Source organism: Berghia stephanieae, chromosome 13, assembly GCF_034508935.2.
Source record: "Berghia stephanieae isolate SIO BIC M18660-M18661 chromosome 13, UCSD_Bste_1.3, whole genome shotgun sequence".
Taxonomy (NCBI): Eukaryota; Metazoa; Mollusca; class Gastropoda; order Nudibranchia; family Aeolidiidae; genus Berghia; species Berghia stephanieae.
The window spans coordinates 16111892-16129391 of record NC_088372.1 but is presented as its reverse complement, the minus strand read 5'-3'; the positions used below and the strand labels follow the sequence as shown (position 1 = coordinate 16129391).

The 17500-nt window shown below is 36.9% G+C and overlaps 1 protein-coding gene across 1 annotated transcript in view; it reads right to left on the bottom strand.

The window, feature by feature from the left end:
- The window catches only part of LOC144958813 (polypeptide N-acetylgalactosaminyltransferase 13-like), a 30573-nt gene that overhangs the window by 5717 nt on the left and 7356 nt on the right, over window positions 1-17500 (bottom strand). The window contains exons 3-11 of the mRNA XM_078891028.1: window positions 16604-16751; window positions 13449-13618; window positions 11174-11338; window positions 9574-9763; window positions 7877-7994; window positions 6882-7067; window positions 5555-5689; window positions 3449-3541; window positions 430-588 (exon numbers count right to left, since the gene is read on the bottom strand). Of these exons, the coding sequence (XP_078747154.1) occupies window positions 430-588; window positions 3449-3541; window positions 5555-5689; window positions 6882-7067; window positions 7877-7994; window positions 9574-9763; window positions 11174-11338; window positions 13449-13618; window positions 16604-16751 (1364 nt within the window). The remainder of the gene's footprint in view (window positions 1-429; window positions 589-3448; window positions 3542-5554; window positions 5690-6881; window positions 7068-7876; window positions 7995-9573; window positions 9764-11173; window positions 11339-13448; window positions 13619-16603; window positions 16752-17500) is intronic.

The following is a 17500-nucleotide window of genomic DNA, read 5'->3' as shown; positions in this document are numbered from 1 at the left end:
AGAGTAGTAGTATAGTAGTAGTAGTAGTAGTTGAGTAGTATAGTATAGTATAGTAGTAGTAGTAGTAGTAGTAGTAGCTAGTAGAGATATGTAGAGTAGTAGTAGTAGTATAGTAGTAGTGTAGAGTAGTGAGTAGTAGTAGTATAGTAGTATAGTAGTAGTAGTAAGTGGTAGTGTAGTGAGTGGATTATAGTACGTAGTGATAGTAATATAGTATAGTAGTAGTAGTAGTAGTAGTAGTAGTGTAGTAGTAATTGTAAGTAGTAGTAGTAGTAGTAGTAGTATAGTAGTAGTAGTAGTATAGTAGTAGTAGATAGTAGTAGTAGTAGTAGAGTAGTAAGTATGTAGTAGTAGTGTAGTAGTAGTATAGTAGTTAGCATAGTAGTATAGTAGTAGTAATAAAGTATGTATCTTTTTTTCTAAATGTACCTCGTCATATTCAAAAGCAGCATATTTTTCCATCTTATCCACGTCAATTTCTTTCATGTCCAAATGGTTCTTGATGACTCCTGTATTGGACCAAACATCCTTGACAGTCAACATCTTGTCGTACATCGTGATGTACCCGTCGCTACGGAACTGCCACACCTGGTTTAACAAATAAAGCCATTTTAAGAATTTTCCCGCCAAAACTCACACACACCCAACACAAAAATAGACGTAATTTACTCAAACTAAAAAGTAACAAGTGCAGTCTATAACAGAATGTTGTACAGCAAAAAGAGCTCTACAACACAATGTTTAGTATTTATACTCGTAGCTGTAATCAAAGCATTTATTTACATTTTGTGATGTACAAGAGAAATCAGAATGAGGCAATTGTCGGTTGTACGTAACGAATGTGACGATTTTCCTATGGTTGGTAAGGAGAGAATTAAGCTCTCTATATATAGGGAATGAGATTAGCGGAAGAGTAGCGTCCCTTGGTTGGAAGTAACCGGTGGAGAAGTTATATGTAAACAAACCAACTACAAGCCAAGCGCTCAAATACAAAATTTATTATTCATATTTCTGTACAAAAATGCATAACGTTGATTATGATATGCATTTTTGTACAGAAATATGAATAATAAATTTTGTATTTGGAGCGCTTGGCTTGTAGTTGGTTTGTTTACAAATAACTTCTTCCCCGGTGACGTCCAATCAAGGGACGCTACTCTTCCGCTATCTCATTCCCTATAGCAGATCTGCCTACTGTGACGAAGATTTCAGAGCTCCATGATCATTTATAAGAAATTAAAACTTGTTGAAAAAGTTGATACAAACTACATGGTTTTAAGAATTTTGAAATGTTATTTAACCCTCTCCTTAACAGCGATTTTCAAGATTTTCCCCCAAAACTTCACACCCAACTAACACAAAAAAGCTTTTTTTTTATCACCAGACATAATAGCAGTAAAGTTCTTGCCATACATTATTTTTTTTTTAGTAAAACATGCTTTACAACAGACTGTTCTTTTCCTTTAAATTTTATGATGTACAAAAGAAATTTGAATAGGAAAAATGTTGGTTGTATCGTAAGGAATGTGACGATTTTCCTATAGTTGGTAAGAAGAGAGTTAATCCCTGTGATTGTAAATTGTTGATTTTTAAAGGAGCTATAATGACTTTAATTTTTATCTCCCAAAAATTACGAATTTTTAGATTGTCATGTCTGCAGGTAAGAGACAATTCTGGACATTTGTGATGGATTTATTATTTCAACTGCTTCCCATAAATGTTACAGTGAAAGACATAATCAGTCGGATGGTGAAAACGTTTGAACTGATATTGCCAAGTTTAGTTAGAAGGTCAATTTTTAAAATAAAAAATGAGTTCTCGTCATAAATGATTAAATCAGCCCTTTTTGTACATAAATATAAAAGATTAATTTCACTTCTAAATATTTTTTACAGCTAATCAATTTGAAAAAGTATGATAACGTTGCTGGAACCATTCCCATACATCTGACCATAACGTCATGAAAAGTCACCGATTTACTTCAAATAGATATTAAAATGATCTGGGGAGTATATTCTTTCAGAAAATGAAAAAAAAAAGAATGCAAATCCAAAAATGTCACCTTCCGACTATGTCATGCACGGACACAAATAGTAGCGCATATTTCAGACCTGCCTACCAATACGAAAATTTCGTTGAACTACGAATGTTCGTCTCTCAAACTGAAAATTATATAAAGATCTTCAATTCAATAAACTTCTTGAAAACGACTTTTTGTTGCCTGAGCTAGTATATAAAGGAATTTAGAGCTTTAATTTCAATTATTATTATGGGCAAATTAATGTGTAATTTTTAACAATAGATATAATATCTGCTATGCTTATACCCCTGATTACTATGATTTTTTTTCAATTCCACGTAGGAAAGTCTGATAATGATATAAAGTCATGTGACTCGCTGTCTCAGTGGTACGGTGTCTTGTTTTGTTACAAATGTCGAACAATATTAAGCGTGGTTAGTGGACGGATGGGTGACAGTGATCGTGGAAAACTGTTTGTCCCGACGGTATGTCCTTGGCAAAGGTACTTTACACACATTAACCTACACAACTCAGCAGGTGTAAATGACTATCTGGCTATAGGTAGTGACTGATGGAGATTGTAAGAATGGTAGTCCGACAAGAATGCCTAACAGGCAGAGGCGTGGCTATATTGGTTGATTTGGTGCCTGGCACCGCATTCATCTTTTAAAAATGGATTACAGCATTACTCAAAAATAAAACTGAGAAATGCTAGATACCACCTCTTACTTATTTGAATAAGTCTTTTCTTTATTTTTTTTTCTTCTTTCCTTTGTATTTACAAATATAGCATGTTTTTAAAGTCATTTTCTTTTGATTCTGGCACCACCTTATACTGTAAGCATGCCACGCCACTGCTAACAGGCAAATGGTTATGTATGAAATGGAAGTATGCTTCCTTTTGACTTGTTGGGGAAATAATAAATGAAACATTGTGAAGTGATTTAGTGATCATATCAAAAACGTACTTAAAATTTAGGCCAAAAAGTTTTCATTCCTATATCTATCGATTAAAATGATCCTCATTTTGGCAAAAACTCTCAAACCTGGGACTTCCCTTTTTTGTGATGTTGCCATCTTCCCTTCTCAAAAATGGCCCACCCATTTCCATTTCCTCGACTGTATAGATAGTATGCGTTTGGCTAAGAAGCTCATAACATTGCCACCCGGAAGTATAACAGACCAACACACAAACTCTGTGTAACCATGAACTTTTATAGTCTGGTTAATACAGTTTAGTGAGAACAACTCACAAACGCGGATGGCAAAAACAATAACAAAGGCCTGAGTGACGTCATCTTTGAACTATCTATTGAAGTTGCGATAGGCATCTGTTTATAACGTTCCCATAAAATAAAAGGTTCAATGGCTATTTTTTAAAATGTCAAAATATGGTATAATAATATAATATCATATCAACTTAGTTACCTCTCTATAGTGCATCATACTGCAGCCAAATAGCACGGGGTCATCTTTTCTATCATCTGTAGCCAGGCATTTATCATAACCTTCATTACGAATCTGTACAAATTATATTTAAAAAGAAAAATAATGAAGTGTGCCTATGGATTTGTGATCTTGTGGTATGACATTCGTCTTTGGACCGATAAGTCCCGGTTTCGAGTCCCGACCAAAGCAACGCAAAATTTAGTCCTTGGAAAAGCCTCTTCACTTATATTCTCTCACCATACTCAGGTGTAAAATGAGCAACTGGCCAGTTTGGTGTAATATGTTCAGCTTGACTCTTGGGTATGTTTACAACTTTCATTAACAAAGCAGCGTGTCTATATTAATTAATAAATTTATTCAATCGTTGGACAGCAACAAGTCATGTGATAGATGACTCAGTTGGACGAAAAGCTGAAAATAGATCGTTCCCAGTAAACATGTTTTAAGTGTTTCTATTGGTTAGGTACCGAATGCAATGCGCGTTGAACATGTTAAGTGGATATTGCGCATCTTTAAATGCTCAAATGTTATTTATTCTAATTGATGTGGACTCCAGATGGGGAGAGAATGCGTGCGTGCGTGGTCCTCCCAAATGACATGGGGAGAATGGTGGTAGAAGTGGAGAGGAATACGATTCAATAGTCTGATGTCACGCCGCCTGGCAACGGCGGCCATCTTGGTTCTAAACAAAGAAAATCTGTACTTTTTATTTTTCATGCTGGTTAGAACTTTTCATATGTCTTGTGATCAGAATGTGTAAAAGTCAAAACATGATCAAATGTATGTGGTTTTTTTCTTCTGGATACGCTTTATACTCGCCGGAGAAATATTTCATACGGGCGTCCGCCATTGTTCCGATAGTTTAGAGCCAGTGTTACTAAGTTACCATGCGTCATTAGGAAGGAAGTGACGTTACGACTTGTGAAGACGATTCTATAAGATGGAAATGCATACCAACAAGTCTCACATCACAGCCTTTCACATTCCCCTCCTCTCAAGTTGGAGAAAAGCTGGTCAAGCCTAATTCAGTCGGATGATGAAAAGGTTTGAACCACATTAATCTGTGGTTTGAACTGAGATATTGACAAGTTTAGTTAGAAGGCCAATTTTTTAAATTAAAAATGAGATCTTGACATAAATGATTAAATATCAACCCTTTTTCTACATCTTCTGGAAATATCAAAGATTAATTTCACTTCTAAATATTTTTACAACTAGTCAAGATGAAAAAGTATGAAATTTGAAAACTGTTGCTGGATAACTTCCCCATACATCTGACCATAAATTCATGAAAACTCAACCTATTTACTTCAAATAAAGATTAAAATGCTCTTTGCACTTATAAATCTAACATAATGTAAAGGATTCGTCGTCAGGGAAAGGTGTTCATTGATACAGTCTTAAGAAAATATTGATACAACCTAAGCATTTGCCGCAATACAGAGCCGCATAGTGAGGAATAATGGCTAAGCTCATAATATTGATGCTGTGCGCTTAGGTAATTTGCTCGACATTCCGCCGTCCGGATATAAACTACCAATACACAAAACTGTGTGTAATCTTGGCCGTTAATAGTCTGATTGATACAAGTTAGTGGGAACTGCTCATAAAATGGCTGGCTAAAAACGATAACAACAACTGGGTGACGTTAATTTCGTTCCATCAAGAACAAAAAAAAAAACGAGATGGAAATACATTTCTCATCATCCAGGCCGGCTTACTCTGCGATTTAATTGGTAAATGAATTTGTTTGGAAGGGGATGATATTATGGTGATGATGATGATGATGATGATGATGATGATGATGACGACGACGACTACGTCGATGACAGTGACAGTGATGATGATGATGATGATGATGTTGATGATGATGATGATGATGATGATGATGATGAGATGATGATCGACGATGATAGTGATTATGATGATGATGATGGTGATGATGATGATGATGATGATGATGATGATGAGGATGATGATGATAATGATGATGAAAATGCTTTTGGTTAAAGTGATGATTCCAACGATAATTTTGATATTATTGCTGTGAAAGACGACGCCAACAACGACAAAAGCCCCACTCACATTGCCAGAATACACTCCATCAGGATCAGCTTCTTTAATCAATCGCTGGTGAACATTGTCCACGTACCACCTAAAACTGTGACACTGAAGACTTTCACGTAACTTTCTTTGAAGGCTCGTATCTCCAAACGGATCCTGAAGAATAGAGAGAAATTGTCATTGAATATCAACAAGACACAACACAAAAAAAATAACAACCAAAAAAAACAAAATAAAACAAAATAAAAACAAACAAAAAAACAACAACAAACAAACAAAAAACAAAACCAACGGTGAAGTAGTCTAACTTTAGCTAACCTCACCTTATTCTCCTGATCGAGGTGGTCTTTGATGAGGCAAGATAGATTTTGTAGTAAACCATCCAGATCTGGTCCTCAGCTTTCTGTGCGGCTATGTGGTCTAGTTGTATGTTTCGGATCGGAAAGTCGTGAGTTCGAGCCTCGCGTTCGGGGCATAGTTGAGTCATTGGAGAAGGCTCTTTACTCACATTCTCTCACCGTACTCAGGTGTAAAACGAGTACCTGGCCGTTAATAGCGTTGTCTTTGTCCAAACAAAAGTTTGTAATATCGCCTAACAGGCGTCATATCCCGTTCTAAATGTTACGTGTTGCTGTTGGCCAGGGACCCTTTGTAAAGCGCTTTGAGCACGTTTGGTGGATATTTCTCTTTATAAAAGCTCAATTTTTTTTTTTTTTTTTGGGGGGGGGGGGGGGGGGGGTTCTTTCTGCATTAATGTTGGGATGTCCATCCTTGTTCATTCCTTTACATTATCCATCCCTTACTTTGTTTGCCGTCCTCTCCTTTACCATCCTTGGCCAAACAAAAACAATTTTCTTCTTTTGACTATAGACAGTAGGGATTCCAGTAGTCTTGTCAAGACTACTCTAGTGAAAATGATTTCAAGAAAGTGAGTAGAGCAGGGACTTATGTTAATAAGTAATTTGTGCGGCTATGTGGTCTCGTGGTATGACACTCGCTTTCGGATCGGAAGGTCCTTGGTTCGAGCCTTGCTCGGCGAATAGTTGAGTCCTTGAGAAGGCTCTTTATTCACATTATTTCACCGTACTCAGGTGTAAAACGAGTACCTGGCCGTTAACAGCGTTGTCTCTGTCCGAAAAATTGTAACATCGCCTAACATGGGTGCTAATTAATTGTTAAATGTTGCTGTTGGCTAGGGACCCGTTGTAAAGTTATTTTCCATCTGAGTATGAAAATGTGAGAAAAGAGACTTTACCCAACAGGGCTCAACTTTGCGTCGCTCTATCTGTGAGGATCCAATCAAGAATGCGTTTTCGTGTAATTAACAGATATTGTTGCTACCACATACAAAAATATACGTAAATTTCTCCAGGTAGAAATGTTTGAACTCATCCATCCAGATGTCAGCTACCCGTAGAAGATTCCTCTGAATGGCCTTGACGAAACCATCAAAGTGGAAAGGAGAGTTCTGCCTGAACACGTGGCCGACAAAGGAACAAGCGGCTGCTTGAATACTCCCGCCACACATCCAAATCTGGGGAGGAGGATAAAAGATAACCAAATAGATGAAAGTTAATGCTATAAATAAATACATATATCACCGGACCCATAATATAATACCTTTCAAACAGAGAATAGCCGTATCTTAGAGAAGCATCTCCAGTCTCTGAAGGTTTTTCGACTCATCAAATCTTCTAAAAGATTTAGGCTGATCAAGATGTTTTTAAGTAAAGGAGGATGTTAATGTCTGTGACTATTATCTCAAAACGTTGTTACGTCGGGGAGATTTAATACTTTTATTTGAGTTGCAATCATAACTTTTAAAAGTTGAGTTAGAATGGATGCGTTTATCGAGGAGAACGAGTTGTGCTTCTTGAATTAAAAAAGAAAAAACACTCCGAGATTTCCTAAATCTTATCATTTTCCAATCTAAACTTTTCTTAATCAAGCTCATTCCGACATAATTCTATCTTATGGTGCTAGGAGACACAAATAGATATGCACCCCTAGCGCCTAGATAAGGAAATATGTCGAGATGAACTAGTCTAGATACCAAAATTTAATTATAAATCTAAAAAGGTGTGTATGAAACAATGCCAGACAAATGAGAGAGAAAAATAGAAGAAAAAAAAGACATCCCCAAAACAGCCAGCAGTCCCAAACTACGCAGACTGATTTTTTAAAAAAATTTCTTGGGGGGGGGGGGGGGGGAGTTTTTTTCGTGCATTTTTCCTTCTGCTTCAGCTGCCACTGTGTTTCTTTCATGCACATCATTTTAGATTTCCTACACCAGTATCTGCTCCCTAATTTCACACATACACACAACACGCAAACATCCCTCACCTTAAAGGAAATTTCAAGGTTTTCTCCTCCCCAATACATCAGCTCCGGGTCGTAGGCACCTAAGTGCTTGAACCAGTCACGTGATATAGCATATAATCCTCCCGGCATAGTAGGGGACCTGATTATATAATATATATAAATAGATCAACAAATAGGAGCACAACTTAGACAATGTGCTCAAAGCACTTTGAAATGGGTCCCAATCCAACAACAACACAGTGTACAATACATGACCGCATAGACAAGGCAATTAGTCATTTTACAACCAAAACCTTAACTTCCCGCCACCCGCAGTGGAATTCGAACTCAATACTCATAGACCACAATCATAAGACGTCATGCCACAAGGCCAAAAAAGCCGAATAAATAGGTATATAAATACAAAGATAAGTAAATAAATAGATAAATAATGGATAGCAAATATTTTAACAGATTCTCCATAATCAATTTACTCTTCAACTATTCCACTGGCATGTCTTATTATCACGCAAACGTTGATTAAGGGGCGGTTTGGGTCTAATTATTAGGAAAATCCTTCAAAAATTTGATTTTGAGATTTTGGTGGAAAATGATATTTTATTATCTTAGAAATAATATAATCGAAGTCCAAATTCTTAAAGTAGACTATAAAGGCACGAAATACACAGTCGAAAATGGCACAGGTAGTAAGAAATGTGTGAAAAACGGGAAGCCATTTTGCTATTTTCTCAATATGTCATTTTTCTAAGGGTATGGGATACTGTGTCAAGCGTTACTCAGAATCTATTCAATGGAATTGTCTGAAAATTTCCACAGTTATGACAGAGGTAATGTATTATGTCACCATAGAGAGATTTTTTGATAAGATTTGTGAATTTTAAATTATAATCCTAAATCTGAATTTTTTACATCAATTTTGTCATAACATTTTGATTCTCAACTTTGTAATGATCTCATAAAAATTCCATAAGCTAAAGCCGTAAAATCTCTCTATGGTGACACACTATGGTACAATGTTGACAAGAGGGAAGAATATGGAGGTCATTCCTTCATTAGTTTTTGTGGAACGTTTGCCACAAGATTGTTATATTTTTTGATGTCAGACCCCCAAATTAGATCGCAAAATGGGTATGAACACAGATAATTAAAATTTTTCACCATAAATGTGGTTTTTTAACCTATATTGATGATACAGAATGATTAAAACCGCCCAATATAGGTTATTAATTTTTTTTAGAAAAGACCCAAACCGCCTCGGATTTTTTAATAATGGTCAATCTACCTGAGTCAGACAAAGATTTGGTGACGACAGACGTAGGGAGGAAGTATTAAAATTATAGGAGACACTCAAAAAGACAAGCGATTTAAAAGATGACGATATCGGAAAGGTATATCGAATAGACACTCGCTTTCGGATAGGAAGGTCCTGGGTTCGAGCCTCGGTCGGCGCATAGTTGGGTCCTTGGCAAAGGCTCTTTACTCACATTCTCTCACCGTACTCAGGTGTAAAATGAGTACCTGGCCGTTAACAGTGTTGTCTTTGTCGGAAAAAAATTGTAACATCTTCTAATAGGCGTTATGCCTCGTTCTATATGTTACGTGTTGCTGTTGGTTAGGGATCCTTTGTAAAGCGCTTTAAGCAGGTTTAGTGGATATTGCGCTATAAAAAAGCTCAATTTCTGTGGGGTTTTTTTGTTTTTGTTTTTTTTTTCTTTTACCTGTAGTACTGATGTCCCTCAGGACCTCCACCGACCCATTTGAAACTCATTGTATGAATACGAAGACCCCCAATGGTACTCGTCGAAGGTTGGCCGATACCAAAATTGTCCTTGGAGATGTTGGGAATCACGGGGAATGTTACAGTTCGTGGATCTTTCATGATGGGGGCTACGAGGGGCTCCAACCAGCCTGAAAGAGGCAATGGGAATAGTTAAGATGTAGTTGGTTGTGTGTGTGTGTGTTTATGTGTATGTATGAATGTATGTATGTGTGTACCTATGTGTGTATGTATGTGTATGTGTATGCGGGTTTAAGGCAATATTTCCCTGGGAGGTTTTGGGAATCATTGAGAATGTTACAGCCTCAATTCTTCCATGATTGAGATTACATGAAGCTTGATCCAGCATGAAACACATAACGTATAAATTGATTTAGTGCATTATGTGTGTGTGTGTGTGTGTGTGTGTGTGTGTGCGTTTGTGTTGGATAAAATAAAATAAATAAATAAAATTCACTTTGTTCATCCCATAAGGAAAATTTGTCTCGAGGGTCTATTCCAAGGGAAGACTGGAATAACGCATGCGTGAGCCGCAGTGCAGCGCCGCAAAGTGAGCTAATGAGAGGTGACTTGCTCTAGGCCACATAGAGCAGTGGCAGGTGGTCGAACCTAGTACCTTTCGGGTACGAAGCAAAGACCGTACCACTGAGCCAGGCTGTCCCCTGTGTGCGTGCTGGTTGAGGTGGGGTCAAATTTGTTATGTGAGATTTGGGAATCGCAGGGAAAGTTACAATCCTCGAATCCTTCATGATGGGGGCTATTGGGGGGCTCCAACCGTGTGTTAGTATATAGATAGTTCGAAGATGACGTCACTCAGGCCTTTGTTATTGTTTTTGCCATCCGCGTTTGTGAGTTGTTCTCACTAAACTGTATTAACCAGCCGATAAAAGTTCATGGTTACACAGAGTTTGTGTGTTGGTCCGTTATACTTCCGGATGGCAATGTTGTGAACTCCTTGGCCAAGTGCATTCTATCTATATGTGTGTATGTGTTTGTGTTTGTGTGTTTTTCCTTGTTTTTGTTTTTTTTGCGTATGTCTGTGCGTGTCTATCTATGTTTGTTATAATAATATATGACTGTGTTGTATAAAGCCAACGTCGTCTTTGGATAAGTTATGAATCACACAAAATGTAAAAGTCTGCGAATCTCACATGATGCAAGCAATTGGGGACAAGAGACAGCTTGAAGGAGGCAATAAGCTTTTATCTCTTTTCCTCTTTGTCTCCCTTTCTTGTATCTCTATTCTCCCTCTCTCTCTCTCTCTCACTCTCTCTCTCTCTCTATCTATCTATCTATCTATCTCTCCCTCTGTCTCTCCCGATATTATATATATATATATATATATATATATATATATATATATATATATATATATATATATTAGCTCTAACCACCATTATCGAGCACTTTCGTACCTACAAGTACCCACCAACACTCATAAATATATATATATATATATATATATATATATATATATATATATATATAATATTATCCTATCACGATCATAATGCCTGATATTGCTAAAGAAGAAAACATACCAGGAAAGCATTCGATATGAGAATCAAGAAAGACAACAATTTCGCCTTTGGCATAAAGAAATCCCAAGTTACGGGCCTTGATCAGCCCAAGTCTTTTGGAAGATCTGACGAGTCGGACAACCTTCAGGGGCCGGAGATACTTCTCTAAGGGTCGACCAAGATGTTCTGTTGGAAAGAAGAAATATTATCAGATACATCAAAGATATCGGCACAAGAAATACGAGAGGATACACAGCAAGAGTAACCATCCCAACATCAAAAACAGACGCCCACATGTATTCGTTTTTCCCTTCCACTGCCCGACTATGGAATAGCCTCCCAGCTGAAGTAGCTGAAAACGGTTTGCAACATGCCTTCACGCGATTGCTAGAGTTCACAACGTGACTTTTTAATCTATGTGTTTTTTTTTTGTTTTTTTTTTTTTTGTTTTTGTTTTTTTTTTTTGTTGTTTTTTTTTTAATTAGTATTATGAGCAGAGTTTTAGCAAGTTTAAAAATTTAAAACACTACAAACTGTGGAGTGATCCTCGACAATATTGAAGGTTTCCACAAGACGAAGAAGAAGAAGAAGAAGATACATTGACATGAACGATTGTGTGCTGGCCAAGGAAAACATACCTAGTTTAGAACTGGAGGGTTATAAAGATTATTTTTAATGGCATTCTGTGTCCTAAATGAGATTTCTATAAAAAAAGATAGTATGTTATGTCTTTATATTCTAAAATAATGGGTAAGTGGAAGAGATAATGCTTGGAAATTTGCGTAAAATTTGATCAAAATGCATTTTTTTCTGATCTAATATGACTCATGATTTAGCATTAAAAGTTTGGTATTTTTGGTATAATTGTTTTTGACTTTATCTCCACAACACTGTTAGCTGATGTGTGCATACATACTTCTTTTTAAAATGATTTCATGTTGATGATTCTGTTATTTTTATGTTGAATATATTAAAATATGTTTTTTTACCTTTAAAGTGTAAAACGGACAATAGTAATGGTTTGCTATCATTTGGATAGGACGCTATTGCAAAGTACTTTCCGCCAGACCAAACAGACCCCAATCGTTGCTGCTGGGTGGACATGTAAAGGTGGGGGGGGGGGGGGGGGAGTGGTTAAAAAATATCGCCTGCACTTGAATCGATTTCGGTCTCTTTGTGTGTGAAGCGAGTGCTCTACTAAGGTCTGTCTCTTAAACGTTCTGATCACCTGGTCTTTGGGGTCTTAAAAAACAAACAAACAAAATAAAAACCACAAAAAATAGAGCTTTTATATAGCGCAATATCCACTGAACGCGCTCAAAGCGCCTTACAATGGGTCCCTGGCCAACAGAAATATTTACCATGTAGGACGGGACATGACGTCTGTTAGGCGATATGACAATTTTGGGGGGTCAGACACAACGCTGTTAACGGCCAGGTACTCATTTTACACCTGAGTACGGTGAAAGAATGTGAGTAAAGATCCTTCTCGAAGGACTCAATTATGCGCCGAGCGAGGCTCGAACCCAGGACCTTCTGATCCATAAGAGAGTGCCATACCACTAGACCACATAGCCGCACAAAGTTCATTTCTGCCTAATACTAATTTGGAGAGGTAGGTCATATGATTCAAAATATTTAGCCAGGAAAAAGAATATTGTTTCTCAATGTGTAATAATTTGAACTGTCAAATTTCTAATAATTTTAGCTAAAAGTTAACTTTTCAGCATCATGATTTCTCGAATGTCATGTGTGTGTGTGTGTGTGTGTGTGTGTGTGTGTGTGTGTGTGTGTAAATTGATAAGAACACATATGTTCTCTGGAATAAAACATTTGACTATTTCAAATGGTTAAAAATTAAAACAAAATTGCCTCTGTTTTACTACAACGTGTTATCGGATTGACACAAAAACAAATATATATATAATATATATATATATATATCAAACAAAACTGAAAAATAAAACAGAACAATTGACAAAATAGATCAAATAAAATAAAATTTAAAAAAGAAAAAGAAGAGGAAGAAGAAGAAGGAGGAGGAGGAGGAAGAGGGGGAGGAGGAGGAGGAGGAGGAGGAGGAGGAGGAGGAGGAGGAGGAGGAGGAGGAGGAGGAGGAGGAGAAGGGCATAATAATAATAATGATAATAATAATAATAATAATAATAATAATAATAAGAAGAAGAAGAAGAAGAAGAAGAAGAAGAAGAAGAAGAAGAAGAAGAAGAAGAAGAAGAAGAAGAAGAAGAAGAAGAAGAAGAAGAAGAAGAAGACAATTTGGATTTTGTCCACATACCTTGATCGGAGTTGTCGTCCAGTAGAACAATTTCCAGGAGCGCTTGGACTGGTGTCCTGTCTATTATCGAGTGAACGGACCGCAGCAAAGTGGTCCAAGCCTCGTCATGGAAGACGAGGACCACAGATACGGTGGGGAAGGTGGCGATATTGTAGTTCTGTTGCAGGCAGCTGTTGAATATGGATATCTTAATTTTACAGATTGTTCACTTTTAAAAATTAATTTTTCAAATTCGGCCATGTGGTCTTGTGGTATTGCACCCGCCTTCGGATTAGAAGGTCCAAAGTTCGAGTCCCGCTGTGGGCGGTGTTGAGTCCTTGGAAAAAGCTCTTTACTCACATTCTCTCACCACGTTAACAGCGCTGTAATTGTAGGAAAAAAGGTATTATCGCCTAACAGGCGTCATGTCTCATATGACATGTTAAGTGTTGCTTTTGCCGAGAGACCCCTATCAAGCATGTTGAGCAAGTTTAGTGGATACTGCCCTATACAAAACCTCAAGTTAAAAGAAAATAATAATGAGAGTAATCTTCTCAAAACATTGTCACGCTGGGATGCAGCTGATTTGTGTAGACTTCGTAAAATCATAGCCGAACAATCAGTGGCGCCTCTTAAAAAGATCGAGCGGGGTGGCGGACAGTTGGTTAATATCTATCGTTTCTGGAACGGGCTTAGAGGTCAAGGGGTTGAATAGAAGATAATATGACCATAATTACAGTTGACTTCAACAGTCGTGACGTCACTTCCCTTGTAAGAACGCATCGTAACTTAGTTACTGGTTCTAAACTATTGGAAAAATGACGGACACCCTTATGAAATACTAATCCAATGAGCATAAAAGTGTATCCAGAGGAGAAATACATTATAAATCTGATCATGTTTTGACTTTTATACATTCTGATCACATGACATGTGAACACCTTCTAGCCAGCATGAAGAATAAAAACCAAGCTGCTCGTTGCTGGGCGGACGGGACATCAGACGTTAGTGCTTGAATGATGAATGCAAAATAGAATAAAAAACAACTCTACCTTTTATTCGAATAATAAGAATTCAGTCTTTCTTTAAAATGATCAGAGTAATTAATATATTCTTCGATTGTATTTTATTAAAGTTGATACCTGGTACCATAAAACTCGGTGTTGGCAACTGTCAATGCCAACAATATTTTTGACCTCTTCGTTATTCTCTTTCAATTCTCTTTCGCTAGCAGAACTGAATCGGTATGTTGGTTTTAAATTTAGCTGAGATACACGATGCAGTGAAAACAAAATGAACAAAAATAAGCTATGTGTAGCTCGACCTCATCACTCAGCGTGATTCAGAAAGTCCATTGTTATTATTGTGTGGGAAATTATATCTAAAAAATGGTGCCATGTTTGTAACTGGCTTGTAGTGTCCAATTCATTATAACCACAGGGGTCTATTATTCTGCGGCTATGTGGTCTTGTGGTATGACACTCGCGTTCGGATCGGAAGGTCCTGGGTTCGAGCCTCGCTCGGCGCATAGTCGAGTCCTTGGAAAAGGCTCTGTACTCGCATTCTCTCACCGTACTCAGGTGTAAATTGAGCACCCGGCCGTTAACAGCGTTGTCTCTGTCCGAAAAAATTGTAATATCGTCTAACAGGGTATCATGTCTCGTCCTTCATGTTAAGGGTTGCTGTTGGCCAGGGACCCGTTGTAAAGGGCTTTGAGCACGTTTAATGGATGTTGCTCTATATAAAAAGCTCATTTTTTTGTATCAACTCTTGGTCTTGTCTTTAGTTTTGTGTGTTGAGATAGATACAGAGAAATCTAGATCATGATTGAGAATAGATCAGTTAATAAAATAAGGGAATTACGAGATTGATTTTTTTTTCAGACGGATTGTAAGTGGTCGCAAATAAAGGATGTATGGATTACTTTGAAATTTAAAAGACGCGACAGTCTGACTTTATATTATTCGTATAAAGGGTACGAGTGTCTTATTATTTACCCTGTTTTTATCTCTATATCATATTATTGCCTTAAGTTTCCGAGCATTAACGAATTTGTTTAATTGTGAGTATTTCAATAATGATAATAATAATAATAATAATAATAATATAATAATAATAAATAATAATTATAATAAATAATATAATAATAATAATAATAATAAATAAACAAGAACAATAATAATAATAATATAATAATAATAATAATAATAATAATAATAATAATAATAATAATAATGTAACAGCGCCTATTCAATATACAAACAGCTCTTATAAAAACAAACTTAAAGCTACAATAACAGGCCATGCAGAAAACATGCTTAGGACTTTCATATCGTGAAAATTAATCCATAAACGGATACTGGTTTTAATCTATCAAATATTTCCCTATAGAATAAGTCTTAAAAGCAGCTTCTGTATTGCATTTTCTTAAGGAAACTGGAGGAGAGTTCCAAATAGAAGTGGCAGCATGAGAAAAAGACCAATCAGAAAACTTTTTGGAGCCTTTTTTGGGAACAGTTAATCGGAGTTGATCACTAGATCTTAATGTTCTTGAAGGAGAGATTTGTTTTTATTTGGGATTTTTTTTCATAAAGATCAATAAGACAATAAGACCACAATAATTTGGGGTATTGTGTATATAAATGAAACTTTAAAAAATGGTGAAATACTGAAATGTACCCCGACAATGTGATAATCGTCAAAATATACCCCCCATCGCTCTGCCCTATCAAGAAACGATTAATATTGGCTAATAATCCACACGCTTGATCTTCTTACGAGCCGCCCCTGTGTATGGCAACGTAAAATCGATCTAAATCGCAAAAATATCGATATCTTGTATCAGTCGGATATAGATATTGACTTACTGGCTACTTTTCAAAGCGGAAATCCCTTAGATAAAACACACACACACAAACACACACACAAACATACACACACACAGAGGTTTACTGTTTATCAAAGACATTAATATCGATCTATGCGCTTGGCTAAGTAGCTCACAACATTGCCATCCGGAAGTATAACGGACCAACACACAATACTATGTGCAACCATGAACTTCTATAGTCTTGTTCATACAGTTTAGTGAGAAATACTCATAAACGTGGATGGCGAAAATCAATAACAAAGACCTAAGTGACGTCATCTTCGTTCTATCTCTAGAATAAACTTACTGGCTCATTCTCATCTCCTTCAAGTTTCTGTGAAGAGCGACCTTGTTAGACACCCACAAGTTGAACTGGTTGATCTTGTATTCAGCATCTCTCTGGGTTTGGTTCTTTGACCAGTTCGTTTTTTCCTTCACCGCCTTGCCTCCTTCACCTGTATATGAAAAAAGCACACTACGAACATTATGCCGACTGACGACATGGAGAGCATCGAAACATATATCTCGGCCAAAAATATGCGAGTGACTTTATTTATATTTTATATTAGCTCTAACCAACATTATCGAGCACTCTCGTACCTACAAGTACCCACCAACACTCATATATATATATATATATATATATATATATATATATATATATATATATATATATATATATATATATACAACAAAGAAAACTGTATAGTTCCCCAGCGCCGTCGAGATTATTTTTACCCCCCCCCCCCCCCCCCCCCACACACACACCCTTTTCCCCCGCGCTGCGTTTCCCTATTACAAATAGTGATTGGATAGCTTGTTGTGCAGCAGCAGCTTCTAATGGTATCACACCACTCTGTTATGATGATCTACCCAGGACGCAGACTCATTCATCGCCGCAATCATATACGGTTGCGAACGCGACCGGAAGGAAGATTCGTCACAACGCAACGTTCAACTATTTCGGGCACTTTGCGATTGACTAAGGTCCCGTCCAAAGGATAACGAACAAATAACCGTTTAACCCGCTCCTTACCACCCATAGGAAAATCGTCACATTCGTTACGGTGCAGACAACAATTTTCTTATTCTGATTTCAATTTGCTATAGTTATAGCCATACAATCTCTACACTGTGTTGCAGCGCTAATTTTTCTGAACAAAATATAGAATATACTCGTTGCTAATCTGTTTGAAAAATCTAT